At 44.8% G+C, this 27534-nt stretch overlaps 1 protein-coding gene across 8 annotated transcripts in view; it reads right to left on the bottom strand.

Moving 5' to 3' along the window:
* LOC139239603 (tropomyosin alpha-4 chain-like) overlaps positions 1-27534 on the bottom strand; it is a 157038-nt gene that overhangs the window by 45151 nt on the left and 84353 nt on the right. The window contains exon 1 of one of the 8 annotated variants that reach the window (XM_070868399.1): positions 22863-23349. The exons of 4 other annotated variants lie outside the window; for them this stretch is intronic. In XM_070868399.1, coding sequence (XP_070724500.1) covers positions 22863-23000 — 138 coding nt within the window. In that variant the 5' untranslated portion in view covers positions 23001-23349. Of the gene's footprint in view, positions 1-22862; positions 23350-27534 lie in introns of those variants that run through there. 3 more of the 8 variants (XM_070868398.1, XM_070868395.1, XM_070868394.1) reach the window with 3 other exon arrangements.

Genomic DNA, 27534 nt, shown 5'->3' with positions numbered 1-27534 from the left:
CTTTAAGTCCTTTCCCTCTCATTGCCTTAATGTAATGCTGCTTTAGACAGTAGACTATCCTGGTCCATGATCTGGATTAGACATGTTGGCCCCAAGTTTCCACATGATTTGCTCCTGATTTTTAGGAGCAACTGGTGTAGAACGGAGTATCTTAGAAATCGGAATTTTCGTCATTTAGTTGCTCCAGTTCTAGTCAGTTAGAACAGTTTCACTTTGGAACAGAATTTTTTTTCCCCAAAAGGGGGCGTGTCCGACCACTTACGCCTGATTTCAATGTTTCGTGAGTGAAAACTTACTCCAAACTAACTTAGAATGGAGTAAGTGAAGATTTTTGTACGCTCGAAAAAACCTTGTCTACAATTTAGAAAATCAGTTGTAGGGAAGGGGGTGTTTAAAGGGAAGTTTACAAACATTAAACACTTCAGTTTTACAAATAAAGAGCCATCATCAATAATAAATGATAAATACATCAATAAATCAAACAAAAACAAAAGTTTTTTTTTAAATCAATAAAATATTTTCTACTTACTGACTGCAGCACCAGGAGCCCTCCAACAGCATGCTTAGATGCCCCCCCTCAGTGTGTCTCTATCTCTCTGTCTGACAGCGAGCGGGGGGGGGGGGGGGGGGGGGGAAAGGAGAAGAAGGAGAAGGAGAGAGGGGGGGGGGGGGGGGAAAAGGAGAAGAAGGAGAAGGAGAGAGGGGGGGGGGGGGGAAGAGAAGGAGAGAGGGGGGGGGGGAAAGAGAAGGAGAGAGGGGGGGGGAAGAGAAGGAGAGAGGGGGGGGGGGGAAGAGAAGGAGAGAGGGGGGGGGGGGAAGAGAAGGAGAGGGGGGGGGGGAAGAGGAGAGAGAGGGGGGGGGGGAAGAGAAGGAGAGAGGGGGGGGGGAAGAGAAGGAGAGAGGGGGGGGGGGAAGAGAAGGAGAGAGGGGGGGGGGGGAAGAGAAGGAGAGAGGGGGGGGGAAGAGAAGGAGAGGGGGGGGGGGGAAAGAGAAGGAGAGAGGGGGGGGAAGAGAAGGAGAGAGGGGGGGGGGGGGAAGAGAAGGAGAGAGGGGGGGGGAAGAGAAGGAGAGAGGGGGGGGAAGAGAAGGAGAGAGGGGGGGGGGGAAGAGGAGAGAGGGGGGGGGGGAAGAGAAGGAGAGGGGGGGGGAAGAGAAGGAGAGGGGGGGGGGGAAGAGAAGGAGAGGGGGGGGGGGGAAGAGAAGGAGAGGGGGGGGGGGGAAGAGAAGGAGAGGGGGGGGGGGGAAGAGAAGGAGAGGGGGGGGGAGAGAAGGAGAGGGGGGGGGAAAGAGAAGGAGAGGGGGGGGGGAAAGAGAAGGAGAGGGGGGGGGAAAGAGAAGGAGAGGGGGGGGGGAAAGAGAAGGAGAGAGGGGGGGGGGGAAAGAGAAGGAGAGAGGGGGGGGGGGGGAAGAGAAGGAGAGAGGGGGGGGGAAGAGAAGGAGAGGGGGGGGGGAGAAAGAGAAGGAGTTGGGGGGGGGGAGAAAGAGAAGGAGAGAGGGGGGGGGAGAAAGAGAAGGAGAGAGGGGGGGGGGAGAGAGAAAAGGAGATGTGGGGGGGGGGGGGGGGAAGAAGGAGAGGGGGGGGGGGGGGGGGAGGAGGGTGGCTGAACGGGCCGGCCCGAGACTTCGGGCAGGGCCCGTCCCCAGCACCAGATTTACAGGTAGGTGGCGTTGGGTCGGGCCGGGGGGGGGGGGGAGATCGGTGGGAGGGATGTCGGGTCGGGGGAGGGAGGTCAGGTCGGGTGTGCGGGTCCGGTCCGGGGGGGGGGGGGGGGTGTCGGGTCCAGTCCGGGGGTTGGGAAGCGGGGGTCGGGTCGGGAGGAAGCAGGAGCTGGCCGTGTCCCGCAGCCCCAGTGAGGCCATTTGGCCAGGGCTAGGGGCTGCGTGCTTCGGCCCCTCCCACACAGTTTTGGGCGCCTGGAGCTACTGAACATGTGCGCCCACTGTAGCGCGCATGTGCAGAGGTCCCGGCACTGTTTTCAGCGCAGTGACCTGGCTCTGCCCCCTACAGCTCCTGCTGCGCTGCGCTGAGGGCCAGAGGACCTGCAGGGAGGTGGAGAATACGGAGGGTTTTTTTAGGTGCACTTTGTGGCGCGAAAAACGGGCATCCAGGTCGGGACTGCGCCGTTCTAGGCATGGCTCGAAACTTGGGCCAGTTATGTTGGCTGGGAGGAATGCAAGTTGAATGTTCCTCAGCCCATGTTTGTTATTGCAGTCAATGCTGAGTAGTACAAGCTGTAATCCAACACCAGTTAGAGATGATTATATATACACAAAGGAGTTGTACCGTAACCAGGTCTGAACTAATGAGTAAACAGCAAAATACATCGAGCGCTCAACATGCTGAAAATGGCAATTTTGTAATGAACTATAATGGAAAGGGAGAATGGTTAGCGATTTATGGATGGTTTAAATATCGGCGATAAGTGATGGGGACTGTACTATCCAAAGAACACAACTGAAAAGAGCATGTGTAGACACTGGACAACTAGGATACCTTCTTTAGGGGAATAGCCTGCTGATACTCATTCTCTAGCCTCACACAAAGATTGGCCACCTGAGCAAAATAGCAGAGGGCTGCCAGTGTCCACTGAACTATAACTCAAGTCAGGGTTTTCAGAGTACAGGGGAGAAAACTTAAAAAAACTCACCCAGCAGTGCTCTACTGAAAGATCAATTTGCAGCTTGATATACTTCATGGTGGCACCCTGGACTGCCGCGCAACCAGTGATGAAGTCATCATGTGTGGCGACCCTTTCCGCCCCATGGCAGATATTGCTCTGCACCTTGCGGGGTAACCACAAGCGGCACCAGCGCCAGCCTTGCAGATCGTGAAGCGTCCGCTGCTCACTCAGCACTGCACTGAGTGCCAGTCTAGATTTGTTGTGCTCCAGTCTCTGGTGTGGGACTTGAATCCACAACCTTCTGACTCGAGAATGCTATCCACCAAGTCCATTAAATCAAATTTTGGCCACGTCCCAATCGAAATTCTGCAACAAGTCACCTCAGGATTTGAGGGAAGATTTAATTAAAGTAAATGTTCCAAAACAATGTACAAATACAGCACTAAAATGGTTCACAAAAATTGTGCATTACAAACTATTTAAAAGCAGTTTACCATGCACTTCTATACTTCATAAGCCTTGTGCTATTGCCGCTATGTTTCCAAACTCAAGTCTTGCAAATGAAATGCAAAACTGCTGGAACTTTAAAACAAGCTAAGATGACTTGTATTTAGTTGGTCTGCCTGGAAGCCACTCTTCTCAAATGTGATACCACTTGCTAACTGGAAATGGCAAATGTGACACCCCACGCCCTTCAAAAATATAGGCATGGATAAACCATAAAATTGTGGGACAGTTATTCATACTTCAGACGCTGGTAAACTACTGCTGAAGTCCAAAATATTGGATGAAGCTACTAAAGACTTGGAAAAGTGAAGTAATCCAGACGAGTCAGCAACAGATTGTACTTGACCACCCTTATAGCACTCTTTGAAGAAATAAGAAATGATAGGAAATGCAGTTGATGTGGTTTACCTGGATTTGTTAAAGAGCATTTGTTGAGGTACTGAAGAGACTTATGAAAGCAAAGGATGTTTCCCCAGACTGTAAATCGTGGCGAGTGATGTTCAACGAGGGTCGAGGACCATTCTTATTTGCTACGGACATAAATGATCTAGACCTAGGATTTTGGGTACTGAAATTGGTTGATGCATGACAAATTGCAGGACGCAGATTGGCAGATGCAGTTAAATGTAGATAAATGCAAAACAATACATTTTGAAGATTAAGGAAAGCAAATACACCTGAAATTGTGACTTTAAATGGTGTAAAAGAGCAAAGAGAGACCTTTGTGTGCAGTTATACCAATCATTAAAAGATACTAGTGCAAGTAGAAAAATAATTTTTAAAAAAGCAAACAGAATCTTTTGGTTTCATATCTAGCAGCATAGATTACAATAGAACTGGGGCAGTTAAACCTGTACAAGACCACTTAAGGCTGGAGGATGGTGTGCCATTTTAGGCACACGAGAGAGAGAGGATATAAAGCAATGGTAAACGGTGCAGTGCACATTCACTGGAACGTTACCCCGACTGAGGGGTTACAATTATAAAAGAGATTCAAGAAGTTAGTGTTTTTTTCACTAAAGTTGAGAATGCTGTGTGAAGTCTTCAAGGCTATGAAGTCAGATAAATAGTGATGGTTTCTGACCAGTCGAAACAATCCAAGTGGTAGATTGTTTCCACTGGTTGGAAACATTAACAAGGTAACACAAATATTATCTTAAAAGAATTAAAAATCTTTGGTGGTGACTTTAATGTGGAATTATCGATCACAAACCATTGCTGATGCAGAATCCATAACATGGAAATAAATAATTACTTGAACCAAAAAAGCAGGGAATTGATTAACAAAGAGTTGTAAAATTGAGTAAAAAGTGGTGGGCTAAATGGCTAATTTCAGTGTGGAAACCTTTTCACGTCTCTCTTTCTCTTCCTTTAAAACCCCTCTCTTTGACCCAAGTGTTTGGTCACCTATCCTAATGTCTCCTTTGGCCGAGTGTCAATTTTTGTCTGATTACATGCCTGTGAAGTGCCGAGAGATGTTTTACGATGTTAAAAGCAGTATATAAATGCAAGTTGTTGTAACATGAAACTGATAATATCTTGTTGAGTTATTAAAGTACCTCAGAGATCATCGTAGCAGGGTATTTTGACAGAAGGGAAACACTTATTGGGTTTACATGATATTTATCTTGCATGGCATCAAATGCTGGATATATTTCAGCAGACATTCTCCCCACCTCTGCGCCATCACCCACATGATGGTCCAATAGGTAAAGCTACTGTCCAGTCTTGTACTAAATCACAGATCAAAAAGTCCAGGTTTGATCCTTGGTCTGAGGAGTTATCCGATCTCAGCCAAAGTCTACAGCAAGGGCATTGCAGTTAGCATCAGCACCCTTGGCTCCTGATAGCAATCCAATGATCATGCTGGTGAGTATAAATTTGTACAAGAAAGGAGAGGATTAAGAATTGTTGTGCTGCTGGTGATTACAGAAGCATACCCTAGCAGGGTCAATGTCTTCAGCAGGGATGGGGAGGGGGGAAAAATATAAAAAAGTAAGTAAAGGAAACCACATTTGTTTCTCCCAGGATTTAGACCAGAAGGAATTAGAGCCAAATTCCACTAATACTGCTCACTGTGGGCATTTGGATGAACCATTCCTCCCCCCACCCACCCCACACCTTTTTCCCTTCCTTTGCAGCCAAATCATCATTGTGCTATCCCATCACAGAGGCAGGCCACAGCAGTTTTCTATTATAACCCAGCTATGCATTCCTTGTGAATAGATAGATAAGAGATTCTGCAAAATTTGAACCCAAGTATGATGCAACAAGTTTACTGATGACTGCCCAGTCAATCAATCTACCTCTTCAGTATTCAGCTGGTTTGCTCCTGAAAAACCAGTTCATACAGGATCAGGTTTTCCAATTCAACAATTTTTGCACATGCATCTGAAGAAAAGGTTTCCGATACAGCAAGTAAGATTTGTACCCTATACTACTAATCATGGTGGACAATTACAAACATCTCATCAGTACACAGGTCTTCATCTCTGACCTCAAGTTCAATATAACTAGGATCCTTATTACTTTTAACATGGTTGGCATGACAATGGATAGTGCTCAGGGCAGTCAGTGGCTCAAAACTATAGATTAGGGTTTAACATGGACCTCGACATATCAACATCTTGACATTAATTCAAAACTTTGAAAAACCTATTGCAGCCACCAAGGCACCCCTGCAATACAGCACTCCTTCGGTACGGCACTAAATTGTTAGCTTAGATTATGTCAGTGTGACAGCTGTGGCTCAGTGGGTAGCACACTCGCCTCTAAGTCGGATCCCACTCCAGGGACTGGAGGAGAACAAAAAACAAACTAGGCTGACTCTCCAATGCAGTGCTGAGGGAGCATTGCATTGTCAGAGGTGCCACTTTCGGATGAGACATTAAACAAAGACCCTGTCTGCTCCACTATCCCTGGTGTATTGGGCAATATTTATTCCTCAATCATCATAAAAAACAGATTATCTGGTCATTATCATGTTGTTGTTTGTGGAAGCTTGCTGTGCACAAAAGTGGCTGCTGTGTTTCCTACATTACAACAGTGACTACACTTCAAAAGTACTTCATTGGCTGTGAAGCACTTTGAGATGACTGGTGGTCATGAAAGGTGCTATATAAATGCAAGTCTTTCTTTCTTTCTGTGCTCAAGTCGAGAGTGGGGCTTGAACTCCCAACATGCAAGTAAGCTACCCCTAAGCCAAGCCTGATATTTCAGGAGATCAACAGGCAGACATAACTTTTGAGAAAGTCAATTTCCTTACTAATGGCATTGTTCATCAATTATAGTGCAGCACTAGTTGATTATCTAAGGCACTCACTTACTGCACAAAGATAGATTACAAAGACAACTACTGTTCCTCACACTTAATAACTTGAACAAATATCTTTAGATCAATTTCAATTAGGTCCAATACTGCAGTGGTTATGTTATCTGTCTGATAATCTAGAGAATATGGATTCTAATTCGACCACAATAGTTTGAGAATTTGCATTCAATATTATTTTTTAAATTGGAAATAAAAAGCTGGTATCAGTAAAAGCAAGCCTGAAGCAATGTTCTCAGTAAGCTGTGCAGCAGACAGGAGATCCAGCACAGGCCGATCACTGGCTTTTCAATGGAATATTTTGCACATGCACGAAATTTTGAATCGGCCACGCAGTCCAGTAAAGAAACCACACACCCTGAAGCTGTCAATGTCTTAAAAACCCAACTGGTTCACTAATGTCCTCTTGGGAGGGGATCTTGCTGTCCTTATCCAGTCTGGCCTATATGTGACTCCAGTCTTACACCAACATGGTTGACTCTTAACTGCCACCTAAAGTGACCTAGCAAACCAGCCAGTTGAATGAAACTACAGGTACTACACCAAAACAAGTTCAGGAAGGCCCACCACTACCTCCTCAGAGCAACAAATTATGGCCTTGCAACAACCACATTGAGAATGAATTAAAGACAAGAGAGACCTGCACAATGACAAACAAGCTGTAGTACAAATTGCATACCTGCACTCGAGTCGGAATTTAAAAAATTGAAAATTCTTTACGTCAGACAAAACAAATTTCTTCTTTCAAGCCTCCTACGTGAATCTTCATTGCAAAAGAGATGGAGAAAATGAACTTTAAAAATGTAACCACATTATTTTGTTTTTTATGTAATAATTAGATGCTAACAAAAGGAGATCTCATGCCGTCAACTGTATACAATGGATGTGGCTGCACAGTACAGTAAAGCCAGAGACGAGGTACAGGAGAGTGCAAATGGTGTACTGGCCTCATTTTGTTCTCTCTGCCCAAGAAGTTAATAATTCTATTTGGTCTGTACACACCCTGTGTGTGCTATCGGTTTATAGCTTGCACAAGGCACATTATTTAATATGCAATGAACAGTGGTTTAACGCACAATTATCAAATCAAACACAGGGCAATAATTTCCCTGCCCAACTGTGACTCATGTATTTGATTTATTAAAAATATGGGTTGAGCACCCGAAGAGCAACTAGCAACTGTGGAGAATGTGCCCCAGTCAGAAGTTATTGGGGTGGGGGACTTCCCGCGGGGAAATGTCTCCGATCCACAAATAAAATGCCCGCGTACCTGGTGGTCCGGGAGGTACAGAGATTCGCGGTCCTGGGCACCCATGGGTAGAGGCTCACGTATCCCAGGGGCACAGGCGGTTCGCGAGTGCCCTTAAGACCACATGGGCTGGCTCAACGAATGAAAGAAGGGGATCCCATTTATGCTCATGGGATTCCATATGTACGAATGGGAATACCCCCAAAAATACATGTACACATCAAATAAATAATAAAAAATTAAAATGTCATTTAAATATTTAAAACAAAATATTTTGAAAAATAAATGTGAATGTTTTAAATGGGCTACAAATAGCCTTATTGTACAGGTTTTTTAATGTTTAATGATTAAAAAAGAAAAATAATTTTTTTTTCACTCTTATGCTAGTAAAACAGGCCTTTCACCGGCTTTTACCAAGCAAATTTCACAGGTATTTGCTGGGCAGAAGTTGGGAAAATAGCTGAACTCTCCGCCCAAGGATGCCCCTTTCCCGGGGATGGGTTGGATCCGTCAAGAAAATTCCTGACAGATTGCAAGTTTCAGGTTTTCGCGCATATGCTTAGCTTGCGAAAACCCATATGCACCTCGTACACATCCATAGGGGCCACAATTTATGGGCCATTGTTTCAGTAGGTGACTTGACTGGTGGTGGTGGCCAGGGTGGGAGAAAATGAGTGGGAACAGCATTAACCCCGATTTTGCCTTAACTAAACAGCTATACAAGCACTTTACATCGAACAGTGATCAATACTTTCAGGAGAGGGGGGAGCTAGTTAACCAGGCTATACAACTATATAGAAGTGTACCCCCAAAATGCTTTTAATTGCAGCAGGGTTATGAATAGAAGGGAGTTGCAGATATATCTTTTGGTTGCTGCTGCTGAATTCACTTTTGCTTAGACTGTAGACCACTGCAGATCAGTGCAAGGCCAGAGTCAAGTCAAAACTGCTTTATCTGTTGCCAGCAACTGGATACACACCAAAAAGCAGAGTTTCTTTTAAACCGTATTTTTCTAAACCACTGTTTAGTGGAAAAAAAGTTATTTAAAAATAAAAGTTTTGTACTACTGTATAATGTTGCAGTGTAATTTATTCAAATGATTCAAGACCCAAACAAAATCAAAAGGACAGGGTCTCAAACGGACCTCAATCGCCTCCTTTGGTAATGTTTTGAGTCTTATGATGCACATTTGGAAACCATTCCTCACAAATCTTTTGAGCGTGGATCTGTTACAATACTCGGGTAGTCTGTCGGTTTGCTGGGGATATCCAATAAAACAAACTAAAGAGATGTATAGATAAATCAACATCATAAAGTCTTATACATGCTTCCACTGTAAGCAAAATAGGCAGTTTTACACCTTACTCTTTGTGGTAATACACTGGCACACCAACATTGCATTAGCGTGATGGAATGGAATTTATGGCCGCGATTTCGCCGATTGAGGCGTGTCCCTGGTGCTCGAGATGCCGCTCCGGGCTGCAGCCTGCTGGCTCCAAGTGATTTTACCTTGATGGGACTTATTAAGCATGCCCAGCAGGGTTCACAGCCAATTAAAAAGAAGCTTATGGAGGGAGTCACAGCACATAGGGAGGTTCTCTTCCCTTCCAATGGGTGTCAGAGACCTCCCCAGGAGACCAACTCAGCCCGGTTGCACATTACGCAGGAGGGCACAAACAGGGATGTCATCAGGAGGACCTAGCTGCAGTGACACAAACCTTTCAATGATCTCAGTAGATCAGGAAGCGTTACTACAAAGCCACACTCAACCTCATCCTCCTGTGCCATTCATTACATCCCCAACACTCTACTCACACCAACTTATCTTGCCCCTCCACCCATTGACTTCCCCCATCTCACTAGCCACCCCTCACAATCACCCTCATCCTAGTGCAAGCATACCAACTAACAACACACAAAAGGTAGACATTTAGGTGTTTGCCAAAGTTTATGTAAAGTTTCTGTTAATGTAGTGCCATAACAAAGTTTTATTTTCAACATTTTGCCTTCTTGGACAGATGTGTACAGCTTTGGAAGTGGCTTAGTGATTGCAGTGAATGGTGAGACATAAGGGCACCTCCTGCAATGGTGATGAGTGTGAAAGGATGCTTTATGTTGCTGGTGTGGGGTGGTGCCAACCTGGCACATCATGTGGCAGCCAGGGTGGACAGTGAAATCTGGCCATGGTGAGAAATGATATTCGCTCAGAAAATCAAGATGTTGAATCAGTCTGGATGGAGATAAGGAATAATAAGGGGAAAAAGTCTAGTGGGCGTAGTCTATAGGCCCCCGAACTGTAGCTACACTGTTGGACAGAATATAAATCAAGAAATAATGGAGGCTTGTAAAAAAGGAACGCCAATAATCATGGACAATTTTCACCTTCATATTGATTGGACAAAACAAAATTGGCCAAGGTAGCCTTGTGGAGTAGTTCATAAAAGTGTATCTGGGATAGTTTCCTTGAACAGTACACTGCAGAACCAACCAGGGAGCAGGCTATCTTAGATCTAGTACGAGGAAACATTACAAGGACACCCTCAAAGCCTCCCTGATAAACATCCCCACTGACAACTGGGAGTCCCTAGCCAAAGACCGCCCTAAGTGGAGGAAGTGCATCCGGGAGGGTGCTGAGCACCTCGAGTCTCATCGCCGAGAGCATGCAGAAATCAAGCACAGGCAGCAGAAAGAGCATGGGGCAAACCGGTCCCATCCACCCTTTCCCTCAACGACTATCTGTCCCACCTGAGACAGGGACTGTGGTTCCTGTATTGGGCTGTTCAGCCATCTAAGGACTCATTCTAAGAGTGGAAGCAAGTCTTCTTCGATTCTGAGGGACTGCCTATGATGATGATATAATGACTACCACAGAAAGTTGTTGAGGCCAATTCACTAAATATATTCAAAAAGGAGTTAGATGTAGTCCTTACTACTAGGGGGATCAAGGGGTATGGCGAGAAAGCAGGAATGGGGTGCTGAAGTTGCATGTTCAGCCATGAACTCATTGAATGGCGGTGCAGGCTCGAATGGCCTACTTCTGCACCTATTTTCTATGTTTCTATGAGACAGGATTAATAAACGATCCCCTAGTAAAGGATTCTCCAGAAATGAGTGACCATAACATGGTTGAATTTCAAATTCAGTTGGAGGGCGAGAAAGTTGGATCTCAAACCAGTGTCCCAAGCTTAAATAAAGGAGACTACAAAGATATGAAGGCAGTGTTGGCTAAAGTGGACTGGGAAAATATATTAAATTGTGGGACGGTTGATAAGCAATGGCAGACATTTAAGGAGATATTCCATAACTCGCAACAAAAATATATCCCAATGAGAAGGAAAGACTAAGAGAAGGGATACCATCTGTAGCTAACTAAGGAAATAAGGGAGGGTATCAAATTGAAAACAAGGGCATACAATGTGGCCAAGCCTAATGGGAGGCCAGAGAATTGGGAAACTTTTAAAAGCCAGCAAAGAACAACTAAAAAAAGAGGGAAGATAGATAAATGAAAGTAAACTAGCAAGAAATAACAGTAAGAGTTACTACAGATACATAAAAAGGAAGAGAGTCTAAAAGAGTTGGTCCCCTAAAAGATGAGACAAGGAAACATCAGAGACTTTTAACAAATATTCTGTATTGGTCTTCACGGTAGAAAACATAAAAAATATCCCAATAGTGGAATATCAAGGGGCTATAGGGCGGGAGGAACTATACAATCACTAATGAAATAGTACTCGGTAAAATAATTTGACTAAAGGTGGACAAGTCACCTGGACCTGATGGCTTACATCCCAGGGTCCTAAAAGAAGTGGCTGCAGAGATAGTGGATGCATTGGTTGTAATCTATTAAAATTCCCAGCAGATTGGAAAACCGCAAATGTAACACCCCTATTTAAAAAAAGGAGGCAGACGGAAAGCAGAAAACTACATAGTAAAATACTGTTGAAGTGGCTTTTAACAAACTCTTAATGATGTTAATTGCCTCCCTCGCCACTTGGTATCGGGTCTGTTAATCGCTGACAGACCAGACACTTGGGAGACTAGCATGAACCCGCTGTCAATCTTTTCTATTTTGTCAGATTTTGTCCAAACCCACCCTTAGCACTGGTAAAATTCCTAGTTTCTCGAAACCAATTGATCCCGAGCTGTGCATATGAAGAAGTTGCAGTGTAGAGACTGGGCATGGTATGATGATGGATTTTTCTTTGTTCGTGGGATGTGGACATTGCTGGCATGGCCAGCATTTTTTCTCCAACCCTAACTGCCCTTGAGAAGGTGGTGGTGAGCCGCTTTCTTGAATACAACAGAGTGGCTTGCTAGGCCATTTCAGAGAGCAGTTAAGCGTTAACCACACTGCTGTGGTTCTGGAGATATAGGCCAGACCGGCTAAAGATGGTAGATTTCCTTCCTTCAAGTACATTAGTGAACCAGATGGGTTTTTACATCAATCCGGTCATTTCATGGTCACCATTATTGATACTAGCTTTTTGAATCAACAAAAAGCTGAAACTAGCTTTTTGAAAATCAACAAAACCTGAAACAAAAATACCCAACGGCCCTTTCAGTTTCAGTCCACTGCAAGGGCCAGCTGCTTTAAAACACTGAACTTAATAAATGGCAACAGTCTGCAATAGGTTATATAGATAGATACAGTAAAGTATACCTTTTAAATAAAAACATTCAACAGGAAGACATAGTGGAGCAGCAATTTAAAAGGTATGACCCACACCAATCTTCACTAAAATGGATTCATATATTTAAGCATTTGAATGTTGATGCACTGAAATCAATTTTGAATGAGCTGGCAAGAGGAATATATTTGTTAAAGGCTATAGTGCTACAGCTGATAGTAACCAGATATTGCATTAAATACGGTAACGTTGTCACAACTGGAGCAATGAAGCGGAACACATTAGGCACCTCAAAATTAACTGAAGCAAGATCCTGTCCCACACTGGTATTCTGAAGCTTTGTGTCTTTGCTATCTCATTTAGCACTGTTCTTGTTTTACAACTCATGAAAAGTAGATTTTGCGCCGGGGGGGGGGGGGGGGGGTGAAATCTAGAGTTCAATTTTAGACAGACAGTTCAGTTTCAACCAACCATGAATTGAGGATAAGAACATAAGAAATAGGAGCAGGAGTCAGCCATTTGGCTCCTCGAGCCTGCTCCACCATTCAATATCATAGCTGATCTGATCTTGGCCTCAACTCCACTTCCCTGCCCGCTCCCCATGATCCTGGACTCCCTTGGATCTTTCAAAAATCTGTCTATCTCCACCTTAAATATATTCGATGACCCAGCCTCCACAGCTCTCTGGGCTAGAGAATTCCAAAGATTCACGACCCTCAGAAGAAATTCCTCCTCGTCTCCGTTTTAAATGGACAACTCCTTATTCTGAAACTATGCCCCCTAGTTCTAGATTCCCCCCCCCCCCGAAGCATCCTCTCTGCATTTACCTTGTCAAGCCCCCTCAGAATCTTATATGTTTCAATAAGATCACCTCTCATTCTTCTAAACTTCAATGAGTATAGGCCCAACCTTTCTACACAAGACAACCCCTTCAACTCACGAAGTCAGTCACAAAGAATTGACTCAGATTCAAACTCCTATAATCGTGCAGATCGCGTTCAAGCCAACTATGTCCAAGATAGACCTTGCTGTTGCCATGAGGATATTGTAATCATTAAAAGAGAGAGTTTGAGTCCTCCCCAGGTACCAGGAAGCCCCAAGTGTCAGTGGCAGAGCATGAACATGGAGGTTAGCAACTGCTTGAATCTCAGCAATCCAAACCAGAGCAGGAACCAAATCCTTGATATGTATGCACTTACACATACTTGGCCTCCAGGTAAGAACTTTCCAAGCCTACGAGTTTACTCATCAGCGACACTATCTGCCTACAGCAAGGTGGAAACCTCTGCAACATGCCAACCCCAGCCATGTCCTAGATATCCAAGTCCAATATCACATACCAAGTGTATTCATCACCAACTGCTTGTGTAAAGTGCTTTCCCAAATAGACTTGCTGACCACAAGACTGACTCTCCCTTCAGAGTACAGAGTGATAGGTTGTTATAAATTGGAGTCTTTCCTTCCTGCAACAACATTCTCTCCCCCATCCCCCCACTCGACAATTCCACCTCTCAGCCTGGTCCTAGATTTTGCACATTGACCAATGAAAGTCATACTATTGCATGTCCAGGAATTCCGAAACGTAACAGAACTGTTTGGACACACATCACATGTCACGAGGTTCATCTGCACTGGGAATGAGCTGTTATTAATGATATAAGAAAGACTGGTTGCCCCCTTCACCGTTAGGTTTTTCTGGAAGAACTGTGACCAAGTTTAAATAAGCATCCATTGAAATTCTCAGTTACTGAGATGAATCAACAACTGGGGCAACCTTTGTACTTCCACTAAATACCTTCAAACGCCTCTCCTTGGGCCATTCGGGCACCCATCACCATATCACCCATATTTTAATGAACAAATCCACCTGTTGGAGTAACCACCAATTCAAAGCCGAGGGTACATAAGGAATTCCACATTTCATTTTGGGAAAAAATAACCTGATACTATAAACATCCAGGAGGAGAAGAGCATTAGTGTATGCTTTATTTACATGTAAAAAAAAATACATTTACTGACTAAGTTAGTACTGCAGTCCCAAGCAATAAATTAACTAATCACAGAGTGTGGAATACTTGTTTTTTTTCCCCAATTGAACAACAGCCATCCATTAAGTCATTGGATTTGCAACTTAACAGAATACAGAAGAGCCACTGGAGCCAATAACTATGGTCTGGAGCCAAAGTTTAACTTTGAAAGCTCGATGTACTTTTACTTTTGTATCAGATTCTCACAATCAACTTCTATGCCACTCCATTTAGGAGACCAGGCAATCTTGCTATGTTCAGAGACCACTCTGGAACTGGTTCAATCAGATTTGAACAGCATTCAAACGAGTGAACTTGGGCTGATGCTGCAGGAAAGCATGTCAGCAAGGAAGAGCAGGATATCGTTAGTGTGTCAAGATGTAACCAAGTTGACAACTTCACTATACTTGGCAGTCATTTATTTTTACAGAAGAGAAATTGTTTCAGTGTCTGAACAGAGGTCAAGTGAATTGAACATACCTATTCCCAACACAGTAATGAGCCCCCACCCCACCCCTAGCTGAACTGCTCAATTGATGGACTTGCCAAGATGTGGATAGGCTGGAGTTTGTCATTGCAATTCTGTCCCTTATGTGGGTGATCTAAATTTCTGTTTTTCTCTCGAGTCCTCCTCCTCCAGTAGTTCTCACGGTGTTCAGGACCAGTCTCCAACTCATCAAAAGTATTTGGACAGGTCATTGCTATAAATCACACAGGGCACGGTTGCATTAAAGTCTACCAATCAGTTTATTGATGGACGAACAGAGACATGCTAGATACTGTTTGAGAAAGTACCCAAACTGTTTTTGGATATTAAAATACACAAAGAACTGTTCCAGCTTCTCAACGAGTGGAAAAGTAAGGCAAAAGACAAACCGCAGTTACTGAACTGATGGGGAGCAGTGTAAGGAGCGACTACTATACTACCCAATGATATTACGGAGTCAGGGAAAGTAAAGATCTATGCACCCACTCAAAACAAATGCAGACTGCTCTGTTCACTGGCCTCCAGTTGCTGATTAAAATTCTGATGCTACAACTTTTAACCCATCTACTTTTTGCACTGCTGCCAAGAGCAGACTGGACACTGGTGCCACTATGATAGCGCAAACAAGGCAACCCTGCTCGTGCTGCAGTTGTTTGCTCCACCAAAAGAGATACAGTTTCCATGGGTACCTATAGAGGCATCATCAACAGATTTTGTTGGCAGTCCGAAAACTGACTAGCTCAGCTTGCTGGCCTGTGCTGACCTTCCAGCCACTAAAGAAGATACAGCATTTTGAAAAAAGTCATGAAATGTGCTGTTGTTCCAGCTGCAGTAAAAATTGCCCTAAAATATACAGACAATTTATTTTTTTCCCCCCTCGCTGCTAAGCTTCTCCCCTTGAGCATAACTACATGGCTGCCAGCCAGCCACCCTCCAGTACTTCAGCATTTCTTCAACTGCAAGCCTAACAATGTCAGTACACGGTTCAACCAAAGGAGGCATCACAGCCAAGCTCAATATTGTCCTCAACTGATATCCACATGTGGACTTCCAGACATTATCTACCTTAGAGGGCGGGAGCCAATTTCAGCTCTTCTACCAGGTGTCTTGGCTAGAATCAGCTAATCAGTAGAGAGGGGATCCTGGTCTGGATGGCGCAGCTACTCACAAAACCACCAGGGGACTACTCTGGCGGTAACTTCCACAGCAGACAGGATATAAACTGCTACCAGAGATCGGATCTTTTAAAGGCAGTTCAGCAGACCACCCGAGTAGTTTTCAAATTCAAATCTGAATCTATCATTCTGTGTCCATCATTAGAACAGGGTATATCAGTTAGAATAATGTTGAATTTTTCTATAAAATTGCCTAACAATGGGGGGGGGGGGGGGGGAGAAGAAAAAAAACAGTAGGTAGGTGAGAGAGTACATAAAGTCTTGCTCCTCAAAAAGGAGCTTTGAGATTACTTAAGCTGCAATTTCAGTAGACAATGATTTCTGATATTGGCACAAGACAATTTTGCAGGTATTTGTTTATAAGCTTCAGTTTCATACAAGAACAAATTAATAAATCACTACTTAAATTGCTTATTAGCAGGTTACAAGATCATTGTGATTGGCGATATTGACTCTGCTTACACAGCACGTGGTCTAGAATAACCCAAATGCATCAGACTTGGTGCATTGGTGTTCAATTCAGATGCACCAACATCCACAGTGATGTGAATACTTTTACTGAGGCCATCTACTCAAACCCACAATACACTGTTCACATCACAGAATTGACACTCCTAATCACTATTCAGCAATTCCTCACTAAAAATATTGTTCATCTGTAGATATTCTCATCCATGCTCCTGATCTTCTACCTCAACTCCACTTTCCTGCACTATCCCCATATCCAAAAATCTATCGATCTCGGTCTTGAATAGCGGTCCCAGTGGATTGGAAAACCACAAATGTAACGCCCCGATTTTAAAAAAAAAGGAGGCAGACAGAAAGCATGAAACTATAGACCAGTTAGCCTAACATCTGTGGTTGGGAAAATGCTGGAGTCCATTATTAAGGAAGCAGTAGCTGGACATCTGGAAAAGCATAATTCAAATCAAGCAGAGTCACAGCATGGTTTTATGAAAGGGAAATCATGTTTGATAAATTTGCTGGAGTTCTTTGAGAATGTAATGAGCAGGGACAATAAGGGGGAAACCAGTGGATATGGTGTATTTGGATTTCCAGAAGGCATTCGATAACTTGCCACATAAAGTTACTGCACAAGATAAAAGTTCACAGGTTTGGGGGTAATATATTAGCATGGATAGAGGATTGGCTAACTAACAGAAAAGAGTCAGGATAAATGGGTCATTTTCCAGTTGGCAAACATTAACTAGTGGGGTGCCGCAGGGATCGGTGCTGGGGCCTCAACTATTTACAATCTATATTAATGACTTGGATGAAGGGACCGAATGTAATGTAGCCAAATTCGCTGATGATACAAAGATGGGTGGGAAAGCAAATTGTGAGGAGGACACAACAAATCTGCAAAGGGATATAGATAGGCTAAGTGAGTGGGCAAAAATTTGGCAGATAGAGTACAATGTGGGAAAATGTGAGGTTATCCACTTTGGCAGAAGATAAAAAAAGCAAATGACAATTTAAATGGAGAAAAATTGCAAAGTGTTGCAGTACAGAGGGACCTGGGGGTCCTTGTGCATAAAACACAAAAAGTTAGTACAGGGTATGCAGGTACAGCAAGTAATCAGGAAGACAAATGGAATGTTGGCCTTTAGTGTAAGTGGGATAGAATATAAAACAGAAATGTCCTATTACAACTGTACAGGGCATTGGTGTGGCCACACCCAGAGTACCGTGTACAGTTTGTCTCCAAGGATGTACTTGCATTGGAAGCTGTTCAGAAAAGGTTCACTAAGTTGATTCCGGAGATGAAGAGGTTGACTTATGAAGAAAGTTCGAGTAGGTTGGGCCTATACTCACTGGAGTTCAGAAGAATGAAAGGCGATCTTATCAAAGCACATGAGATAATGAGGGGGCTCGACAAGGTGGATGGAGAGGATATTTCCACTCATAGTGGAAACTAAAACCAGGGGGCATAGTCTCAGAATAAGGGGCCACCCATTTAAAACTGAGATGAGGAGGAATTTCTTTTCTGAGGGTTGTAAATCTGTGGAATTCTCTGCCCCAGAGAGCTCTGGAAGCTGGGTCATTGAATATATTTAAAGGTAGAGACACAGATTTTTGAGCGATAAGGGAGCAAAGGGTTATGGGGAGTGGGCAGGGAAGTGGAGCCGAGTCCATGATCAGATCAGCCATGATCTTATTAAATGGCGGAGCAGGCACGAGGTGCCAAATGACCTACTCCTGCTCCTATTTCTTGTTATGTTCAACAACGGCTTCTACAGCGCTCTGGCGTAGAGAATTCCAAAAATTCACCACCCTGAGTGAAGACGTTTCTCCTCATCTTTGACCCCTTATTCTGAGACTGTGACCCCTGGTTCTAGACTCCCCAACCAGAGGAAGCATCCTCCCTGCATCTTCCCTCTCAAGCCCTGTAAGAATGTTGTATGTTTCAATGAGACCACCTCTCATTCTTCTAAACTCTATAAAGAACATAGCCCTAGTCTACTCAATCTCCTCTCATAGGATAATCCCCCCCCGCCGTCCAAGGAATCAGTCTAGTGAACCTTTGTGGCACTCCCTCTATGGCAAGTATATCCTTCCTGGGATAAGGAGACCAAAACTGTGGACAATACTCCAGGTGTGGTCTCACTAGGGCCCTATATAATTGCAGTAAGACATCTTAATCTTATACTCAAATGCTCTTGTAATAAAGGCCAACATACCATTTGCTTTCTTAATTGCTTGCTGTATCTGCATGTTAACTTTCAGTGATTCGTGTACAAGGATACTCGGGTTCCCTCTGAACACCAACATTTCCCAATCTCACCATTTTAAAAATACTCTGCTTTTCTAAAAGTGCCATCGCAAGTGTCTGCAACTGCACTCCCCAAACAATACTACTAATCAAGGACAGGTGATCTGTCCAAACTGTTGTCAGATCAACTTTAAGGTAGCATTCAATCTCATTAATAGCTAGAGTAGTAGGCCATTCAGCCCATCGAGCTTGTTCCACCATTCAATGAGGTCATGGCTGATCTGTATCCTTTACCCACCTTGACTCCATATCTCCCAATACTCTAGAAAAAATATATTGATCTCAGATTTAAAACTATGAATTGAGCTAGCAGCTACTGCTTTTTGAGGGCAAGTGCATTCCATATTTCTACCATCCTTTGTGTGAAGAAGTTTTTCCTAACTTCTCTCCCAAATGGTCTGGCTTTGATTTTACGGTTACATCCTCTTGTCCTAGATTCTCTCTATCTACCTTATCAATTCCTTTCAAAATCCTAAAAACATCAAATTACCCCTTAACCTTCTATATTCCATAAAATATAAGCCTAGTTTATGTAATCTCTCTTTATAATTTAATCCTTGGAGCCCTGGTAACATTCTATCACAGAATGCTTTCAGTAAATCAATGGACATCTAATGCCTGCACTCCAGGGTTACCCAGCCATAGACTAAAACACAGAATCCTATTCAATTGCTGGTCACGGGAATGTGGGAAGGGAGGACCTTGAGATAATCACTATCACTAAGGAGGTAGTGCTGGACAGGCTAATGGGACTCAAGGTAGACAAGTCCCCTGGTTCTGATGAAATGCATCCCAGGGTATTAAAAGAGATGGCGGAAATTATAGCAGATGCATTCGTTATAATCTACCAAAATTATCTGGACTCTGGGGAGGTACCATCGGATTGGAAAGCAGCTAATGTAACGCCTTGTTTAAAAAAAGGGGGCAGACAAAAGGCAGGTAACTATAGGCCAGTTAGTTTAACATCTGTAGTGGGGAAAGTGCTTGAAACTATCATTAAGGAAGAAATAGTGGGACATCTAGATAGGAATAGTGCAATCAAGCAGATGCAACATGGATTCATGAAGGGGAAATCATGTTTAACTAATTTACTGGAATTCTTTGAGGATATAACGAGCATGGTGGATAGAGGTGTACCGATGGATGTGGTGTATTTAGATTTCCAAAAGGCATTCGATAAGATGCCACACAAAAGTTACTGCAGAAGATAAAGGTACACGGAGTCAGAGGAAATGTATTAGCATGGATAGAGAATTGGCTGGCTAACAGAAAGCAGAGAGTCGGGATAAATGGGTCCTTTTCGGGTTGTAAATCGGTGGTCAGTGGTGTGCCACAGGGATCGGTGCTGGGATCACAACTGTTTACAATATACATAGATGACCTGGAAGAGGGGACAGAGTGTAGTGTAACAAAATTTGCAGATGACAAAGATTAGTGGGAAAGCGGGTTGTGTAGAGGACAGAGAGGCTGCAAAGAGATTTAGATAGGTTAAGCGAATGGGCTAAGGTTTGGCAGATGGAATACAATGTCGGAAAATGTGAGGTAACCCACCTTGAAAAAAAAGTGTAAAAGGGAATATTATTTGAATGGGGAGAAATTACAACATGCTGCGGTGCAGAGGGACCTGGGGGTCCTTGTGCATAAATCCCAAAAAGTTAGTTTGCAGGTGCTCAGGAAGGCAAATGGAATGTTGGCCTTCATTGCGAGAGGGATGGAGTACAAAAGCAGGGAGATCCTGCTGCAACTGTATAAGGTATTGGTGAGGCCGCACCTGGAGTACTGCGTGCAGTTTTGGTCACCTTACTTAAGGAAGGATATACAAGCTTTGGAGGGGGTACAGAGACGATTCACTAGGCTGATTCTGGAGATGAGAGGGTTATTTTATGATAGATTGAGTAGACTGGGTCTTTACTCGTTGGAGTTCAGAAGGATGAGGGGTGATCTTATAGAAACATTTAAAATAATGAAAGGGATAGACAAGATAGAGGCAGAGAGGTTGTTTCCACTGGTCGGGGAGACTAGAACGAGGGGGCACAAAATACGGGGGAGCCAATTTAAAACCGAGTTGAGAAGGAATTTCTTCTCCCAGAGGCTTGTGAATCTGTGGAATTCTCTGCCCAAGGAAGCAGTTGAGGCTAGCTCATTGAATGTATTCAAATCACAGATAAATAGATTTTTAACCAATAAGGGAATTAAGGGTTACGGGGAGCGGGTGGGCAAGTGGAACTGAGTCCACGGCCAGATCAGCCATGATCTTGTTGAATGGCGGAGCAGGCTCGAGGGGCTAGATGGCCTACTCCTGTTCCTAATTCTTATGTTATGTTCTTATGACTAGCGATTGACTGATTTTTCCAAGCCCAGGAGTTCCGCTGACCCACTGGCCGATGTTTGCACTGGGAAAGGAACATAATTGGCAAGAAATGGAGGCAAAAGTTGCAGAGCACCCCCTTTCCAGTAACAAAATGGGCTTCAACTTCTGGGCACGTTCACTGCAAACAGGCAAGTGCATCAGTAAGGCTGCTCAAGTACTCTGTATTCCATAGCACCTCATAACATTCTCCTACCCAGGACCAAGTGGTACCAGCAAAAAGCCCAGAATACCAAACCTTCCACTGGGCACTCTTGCATAAAAAGATAAAAGAAGAAAAATAGGAAAGCATGGAACAGGAAGTACAAGAAATCGGCATGGAAAATGGCATGGGTGGTATGAGAGATGGAGGTTGGAGCCGTTGCAAATGATTCACAAGTGCAGACAATCAGAAGTGAAATTAGGCATAACTATCCCACTCTGCAGCCCTCAATTCATCCAGTCAAACTTGAGTATCTCTTACTTGTTGAGTGCATCAGCAGTAAAGCAGAAAGACAGACATTCATACAGCTAAATGTCTCTCTCAACAACTGGTCCAGCCACCTTCCAACATGTCTCTCTGGTAAACTGCGCACTTTGTGGAGCTGGAACAGCACCATCTCCGTCTCACATTCAAAACAGCCCATGTGCAGGGGGTGATTGCAGGGCAACACCTCAAGCAGCATCGATGCACCAATACTCTGCTGGTCGGGTACTTGCCAAAAAAAAATTATGCTGCAGATCATCAATAGGCTCCAGTAAAAAAATATATATCCCTGCAGTCTTGGAGGGCGCTTATTAGAAAGTATATCCCACAGCACCAACTGAATTGCCTGCAAAAACATTAGCGCTCCAACAAAAATGTTGGTGTGGCCACCACCCAGTAACTCAGTGCATGAACGCTGGAATGTTCTCTCCAGAAAATCAGGCCCACACCACGCCCATTAAACAGGCGCCGGGGGCAGCAGAACGTGATTTTAATCTGAAGATCTGCATGTTACAAACGCCCGGGTGAGGGGGTAAGAGGAAGAGACTGGTCGGTAACCGACAGGTAACTCCTCTCCTGACTGCTTCAGTCACCATGACTGCTCTGCGGCAGCGAGTGAGCAGCCAAGGGACCTCCATTGCTCTGACTGCAACTTTGCAAGGATTCGGGGGAGGAAAATCACACACAAACTCGGAAACCCTGACTCGGAGAGGTTTTTTTTTAAAAATACACAAAAATAAACCTCTGCAGCGTTTAAAATATCGATCTCTCCTCAACGTCCAGCCACGTCCCGCCACCGTTTTGCGACTATTTAGCACATTTATTTCCCCTGCAGGAAAACCTGCCTTTGAAACAAAACCCAATTGTCCGACTTAAGCCACTGATCGTTGGGAAAGGGGTGAAGGGACGGAAACCCGAGGTTGCAAATCCCGATCCCAACTTTCATTGACTCGCCAAACCCTTGGCCAACACCCAGCCTCCACCATTTTGAATGAACAATAGTCAGACCCACATTCAACCTTTTGTCTCCTTGCAATGTAACAACACATCTTTACATTTTCAACAACAAAAATCGAGGGCAGGGGAAGCGCGACTTTAATCTAACGGAGCACCAGATTTGCTTAAAATACGATCGCGATTCGAGACGGCGAACTGCCAAGGTGCAAAACCGGGAAGATGCAGCAAACGCTCCCGGACACCGCGACACGTTATAAAGAGAATAGAATTCCTCACTCTTTCTTTCGCCTGCCGCTCGCTGTCCAGTTCCCGCTGAAGAAGCTCAGCCCTTTCCTCTGCTTCATCTGCCTGCTGTTGCAGGAACTGGATTTTTCTCTTCACTGTATCAATCGTTGCTGAGTTGGTACCAGACATGATTCTTTTTTTTTCCTCGGGAAACGGTCGCAAGAAAAACTCGATACAATTTTCCGATACAAACAATTGCAACTATAGAAAACCAAACCAGGCCGCGACTCAAACTCTAACAACTGCGGCGATCCGATGGCTGTGCACCTCTTTGGAGCTGTGCTGGATGGCAGGTAAAGTCGGCAGGCTCGCTCGCTCTCTGCTCCACCAGCAAGGGCGTGAACCGCCGGAAATTCCTGCGCACTCTTAAACAGGCAGCCTTCAGAGAGGAGGGACTCCGTGCCTCACTGCTCGCCGTGCACCCGGGTCCGCTGCTGGCTGTGTGTCTCTTTCCAGTATCCCGACCAAAAGAAGGAAGTGGAGGCAGCAGCAATCACTCTAAATAACTGAGGTCATCGAGTGGGTGTGGAAGCGACGTTACAACACCAAAGTGAACAATGATTAAAGGAATGTACTAAGACACAAAGAATCCCGATTTCTTCAGATTCCATTATCTTATGACGTTACATCTGCACCAGAGAGTGTGTGTTTGAATGCAATTTGGAAGACGGTTTATAGAATCTTCAAGCGGAGAAGGAGACCATTCAGCACATGTTGAAAGAGCTCTCCAATTAGTCCCCCCCCCTTTTTTCCCCATAGGCCTGCATTCCCTTTTAGAAGCTACTATGCAATCTGCGTCCCACCACCTTTGCAGGCAGTGCATTCCAGAACCTAACAGAAAAAAAGAAAAACTTGCATTCATATAGCGCCATTCACGACCATCGGACGTCTCAAAGCACTTTACAGCCAATGAAGTACTTTTTGGCATGTAGTCACTGTTGTACTGTAGGAAACAGTACATCGTGGGCTGCCCTGACCTGTGTGAGAATACCACCGCGGGTCGGGGCTATAAATAGAGCTGGAGCATCAGGCCCTGGAAGATCATGAGCAAAGGTGCGGCGAATGAGGATACGGGGCCCAGACAAGCCGAGGGCCCAGGGACAGCATGACACTGCGATATGTGTGCGAACTAGGTCCGTGCAGCAGAGCAGGTGTCCAGTCGTCCTGGTTAACCCTTGCCACTGGATAAAGACCTAGCTCTGTCGAGCCCGTGTGGTGGCTGATGTGCAACGGTCACCACACGTTAAAAAAAATCCACGCACAGACATCTTCCACCCTCTCAATTGGAGTTCAGGACTGGAACATCGGGTCCTTCATTGAAACATTTGTGGAAGCAAGTCATTCTTGTTCGAGGGACCGCTTATGATGATGATGATGTAGGAAACAAGACAGCTCGCTCCCAAAACAGCAATGTGATAATGACCAGATAATCTGTTTTTGTTATGTTTATTGAGGGATAAATATTGACCAGGACACCAGGAATAACTGGCTGCGTAAAAAAAATTCTGCTCATCTCCCCTCTGGTTCTTTTACCAGTTATCTTCAATCTGTGACCTGTGGTTACCGACCCATCCACTAGTGGAAACAATACTTTGTTTTGCATCAGAAAAAAAAGCCAGCAAATTTGGGAAATTGCAGAAATCAGCTTCAATTCTTATACTTCTCAGTTTACCTTACTTGTTGATACATTGTGAAATGACATGGTAATTTCACTCCCCAGTGAGTAAATTCTGTTAGTGCAGTTATGAACAATGCAAGTTGGATTCCTGGCCTGTGCTGATAGCTGACCTTTGCCTCTGCTCCAGGCTAGGAGGCATAGAAAAAAATCGTGTTCCTGAGCATTATTCACAGACTTCTGCTGGAATATTTGCGCATGTGGATGTTGATCAGGCTTGGCTGTGATACCCTCCACAGCTAGTCCAGCCAATAGCACTGTCGACACTTACAATGAAGAAAATTGCAGTTGGGTGAGATGGCAGAAGGCAAATGCCAAATGTGGAGCTGTACTCCAGCACGATTTAGGAATTGTCTGAGATGGGAGAAAAGGAGGAATCGACACAGAAAATACAAAGATTGTTGCCTAGAAATTCGATCAACCTGCACCCTTTCAGAGGAATGCAGGCAACACATGAACTTAATGCTATCTGTCATTTCCATGATTGCGGCGTTCAGCCCAGTGCTGAACATGCTGCTGAGTGGCTGAATGCTCAGCAGGGGGCCACAGTTCATGCAAGGCTAGCACCACTTAAAGCTAGGCTGTCCACACCTCTTAAAGAGTAGGTGCATTCTGCCTGCAGCAGCTCAATGAACTGGCTGGAGAAGACTGTGAAAAACAACTAATGATGGCACAACAGAAGAGAAAGCATACACCAAGTTTCCCAAATGCAGCACTGGAGGCCTTGTTGCAGGAGCTGGATAGAAGGAGAAAGGTGCTGTTTCTATAGGGAGCCAGGAGGCCCTCCAGATAAAAGTGTAAAGTCCAATGGGAGCAGATAGTGGCTGTGGTGAAGGCCAGAAGTTTAGCCCAGAGGGCATGGACTTAGTGCAGGAATAAGTTTAATGACCTCACATGAGTGGTCAAGGTCAGTTAATTCAGCTTCAAATGCCATATCCCACCAACTGCACCACTAGCCTCACACACTGCTCAAAGCACTATGCCCCCATCACTCACCTACCAACAATCGCTACCAAACACGAATCATACCTCACATTTATAGCTTCACCTCACACTCACACACTTACCATGACTGCAAACTGCACACCCACATCTCACAGCTTGCACACACTCAGCTATTCAACCATGACAGGCATATCACCCAAACACATTGCACCACACTACCTACCATCCTCTCAGCTGATTTAAAAAAATGTGTTCATGAGATGTAGATGCCGCTGGCAAGGCCAGCACTTATTGCCCATCACTAACTGCCTGTGAGAAGATGGTGGTGAGCCGTCTTCTTGAACCGCTGCACTCCCACAGTGCTGTTAGAGAGGGAGTTCCAGGATTTTGACCCAGCGATGAAGGAACGTCAATATACTTCCAAGTCAGGATGGTGTGTGACTTGGAGGGGTATGTGGAGGTGGTGGTGTTCCCATGCACCTGCTGCCCTTGTCCTTTCTAGGTGGTAGAGGCCATGGGTTTGGGAGTTGCTGCCGAAGAAGCATTGGCGAGTTGCTGCAGTGCTTCTTGTAAATGGTACACACTGTAGCCATGGTGCCCCAGTGATGGACGGAGTGAATGTTTAAGTTGGGGCTGCTTTGTCCTGGTGTCGAGCTTCTTGAGTGTTGTTGGAGCTGCATTCATTCAGGCAAGTGGTGAATTTTCCATCACACTCTTGACTTGTGCCTTGTAGATGCTGGGAAGGCTTTGGGGAGTCAGGAGGTGAGACACTCGCCGCAGAATACCCAACCTCTGACCTGCTCTTGGTGCCACAGTATTTATGTGGCTGGTGCAGTGACATTTCTGGTCAATGGTGACCCCCAGGATGTTGATGGTGGGGGATTCAGTGATGGTAATGCCGTTGACTGTCAAGGAGCAGTGGTTAGACTCTTGCTTGTTGGAGAAGGTCATTGCCTGGCACTTGTGTGGCGTGAATGTTACTTGACGCTTATCAGCCCAAGCCTGAATGTCATCCAGGTCTTCCTGCATGTGGGCATGGACTGCTTCATTATCTGAGGAGTTGCGAATGGCACTGAACACTGCAGTCATCAGTGAACATCCCCACTTCTGACCTTGTGATAAAGGGAAGGTCATCGATGAAGCAGCTGAAGATGGTTGGGCCGAGGACACTGCCCTGAGGAACTCCTGCAGTGATATCCTGGGGCTGTGATGATTGACCACCAACTACCACATCCATCTTCCTTTGTGCTAGGTATGACTCCAGCCAGTGGAGAGTTTTCCCCCTAATGCCCACTGACTTCAGTTTTACGAGGGTTCATTGATGCCACACTCAGTTAAATGCGACCTTGATGTCAAGGGCAGTCACTCTCACCTCACCTCTGGAATTCAGGTCTTTTGTCCATGTTTGGAACAATGAGGTCTGGAGCTGAGTGGTCCTGGCGGAACCCAAACTGGGCATCAGTGAACATGTTACTGGTGAGTAAATACCGCTTGATAGCACTGCTGATGACACCTTCCATCACTTTAGTGATGATTGAGAGTAGACTGATCGGGCGGTAATTGGCCGGATTGGATTTGTCCTGCTTTTTGTAGACAGGACATACCTGGACAATTTTCCACATTGTCGAATAGATGCCAGTGTTGTAGCTGTACTGGAACAGCTTGGCTAGAGGCACGGCTAGTTCAGGAGCACAAGTCTTCAGCCCGATAGTCGGGATGTTGTTGGGGCCCGATTTGTTGATAAATCAGTATTAACCATGCTAAACACCACTTGGAAACATAGAAACATAGAAACATAGAAAATAGGTGCAGGAGTAGGCCATTCGGCCCTTAGAGCCTGCACCACCATTCAATAAGATCATGGCTGATCATTCCCTCAGTACCCCTTTCCTGCTTTCTCTCCATACTCCTTGACCCCCCCCCCCCCGCCCCTTAGCCGTAAGGGCCATATCTAACTCCCTCTTGAATATATCCAATGAACTGGCATCAACAACTCTCTGCGGCAGGGAATTCCATAGGTTAACAACTCTCTGAGTGAAGAAG

The sequence above is a fragment of the Pristiophorus japonicus genome, chromosome 2 (genome assembly GCF_044704955.1).
Source record: "Pristiophorus japonicus isolate sPriJap1 chromosome 2, sPriJap1.hap1, whole genome shotgun sequence".
Lineage (NCBI taxonomy): Eukaryota > Metazoa > Chordata > Chondrichthyes > Pristiophoridae > Pristiophorus > Pristiophorus japonicus.
This window is presented reverse-complemented; position numbering and strand designations above follow the sequence as displayed.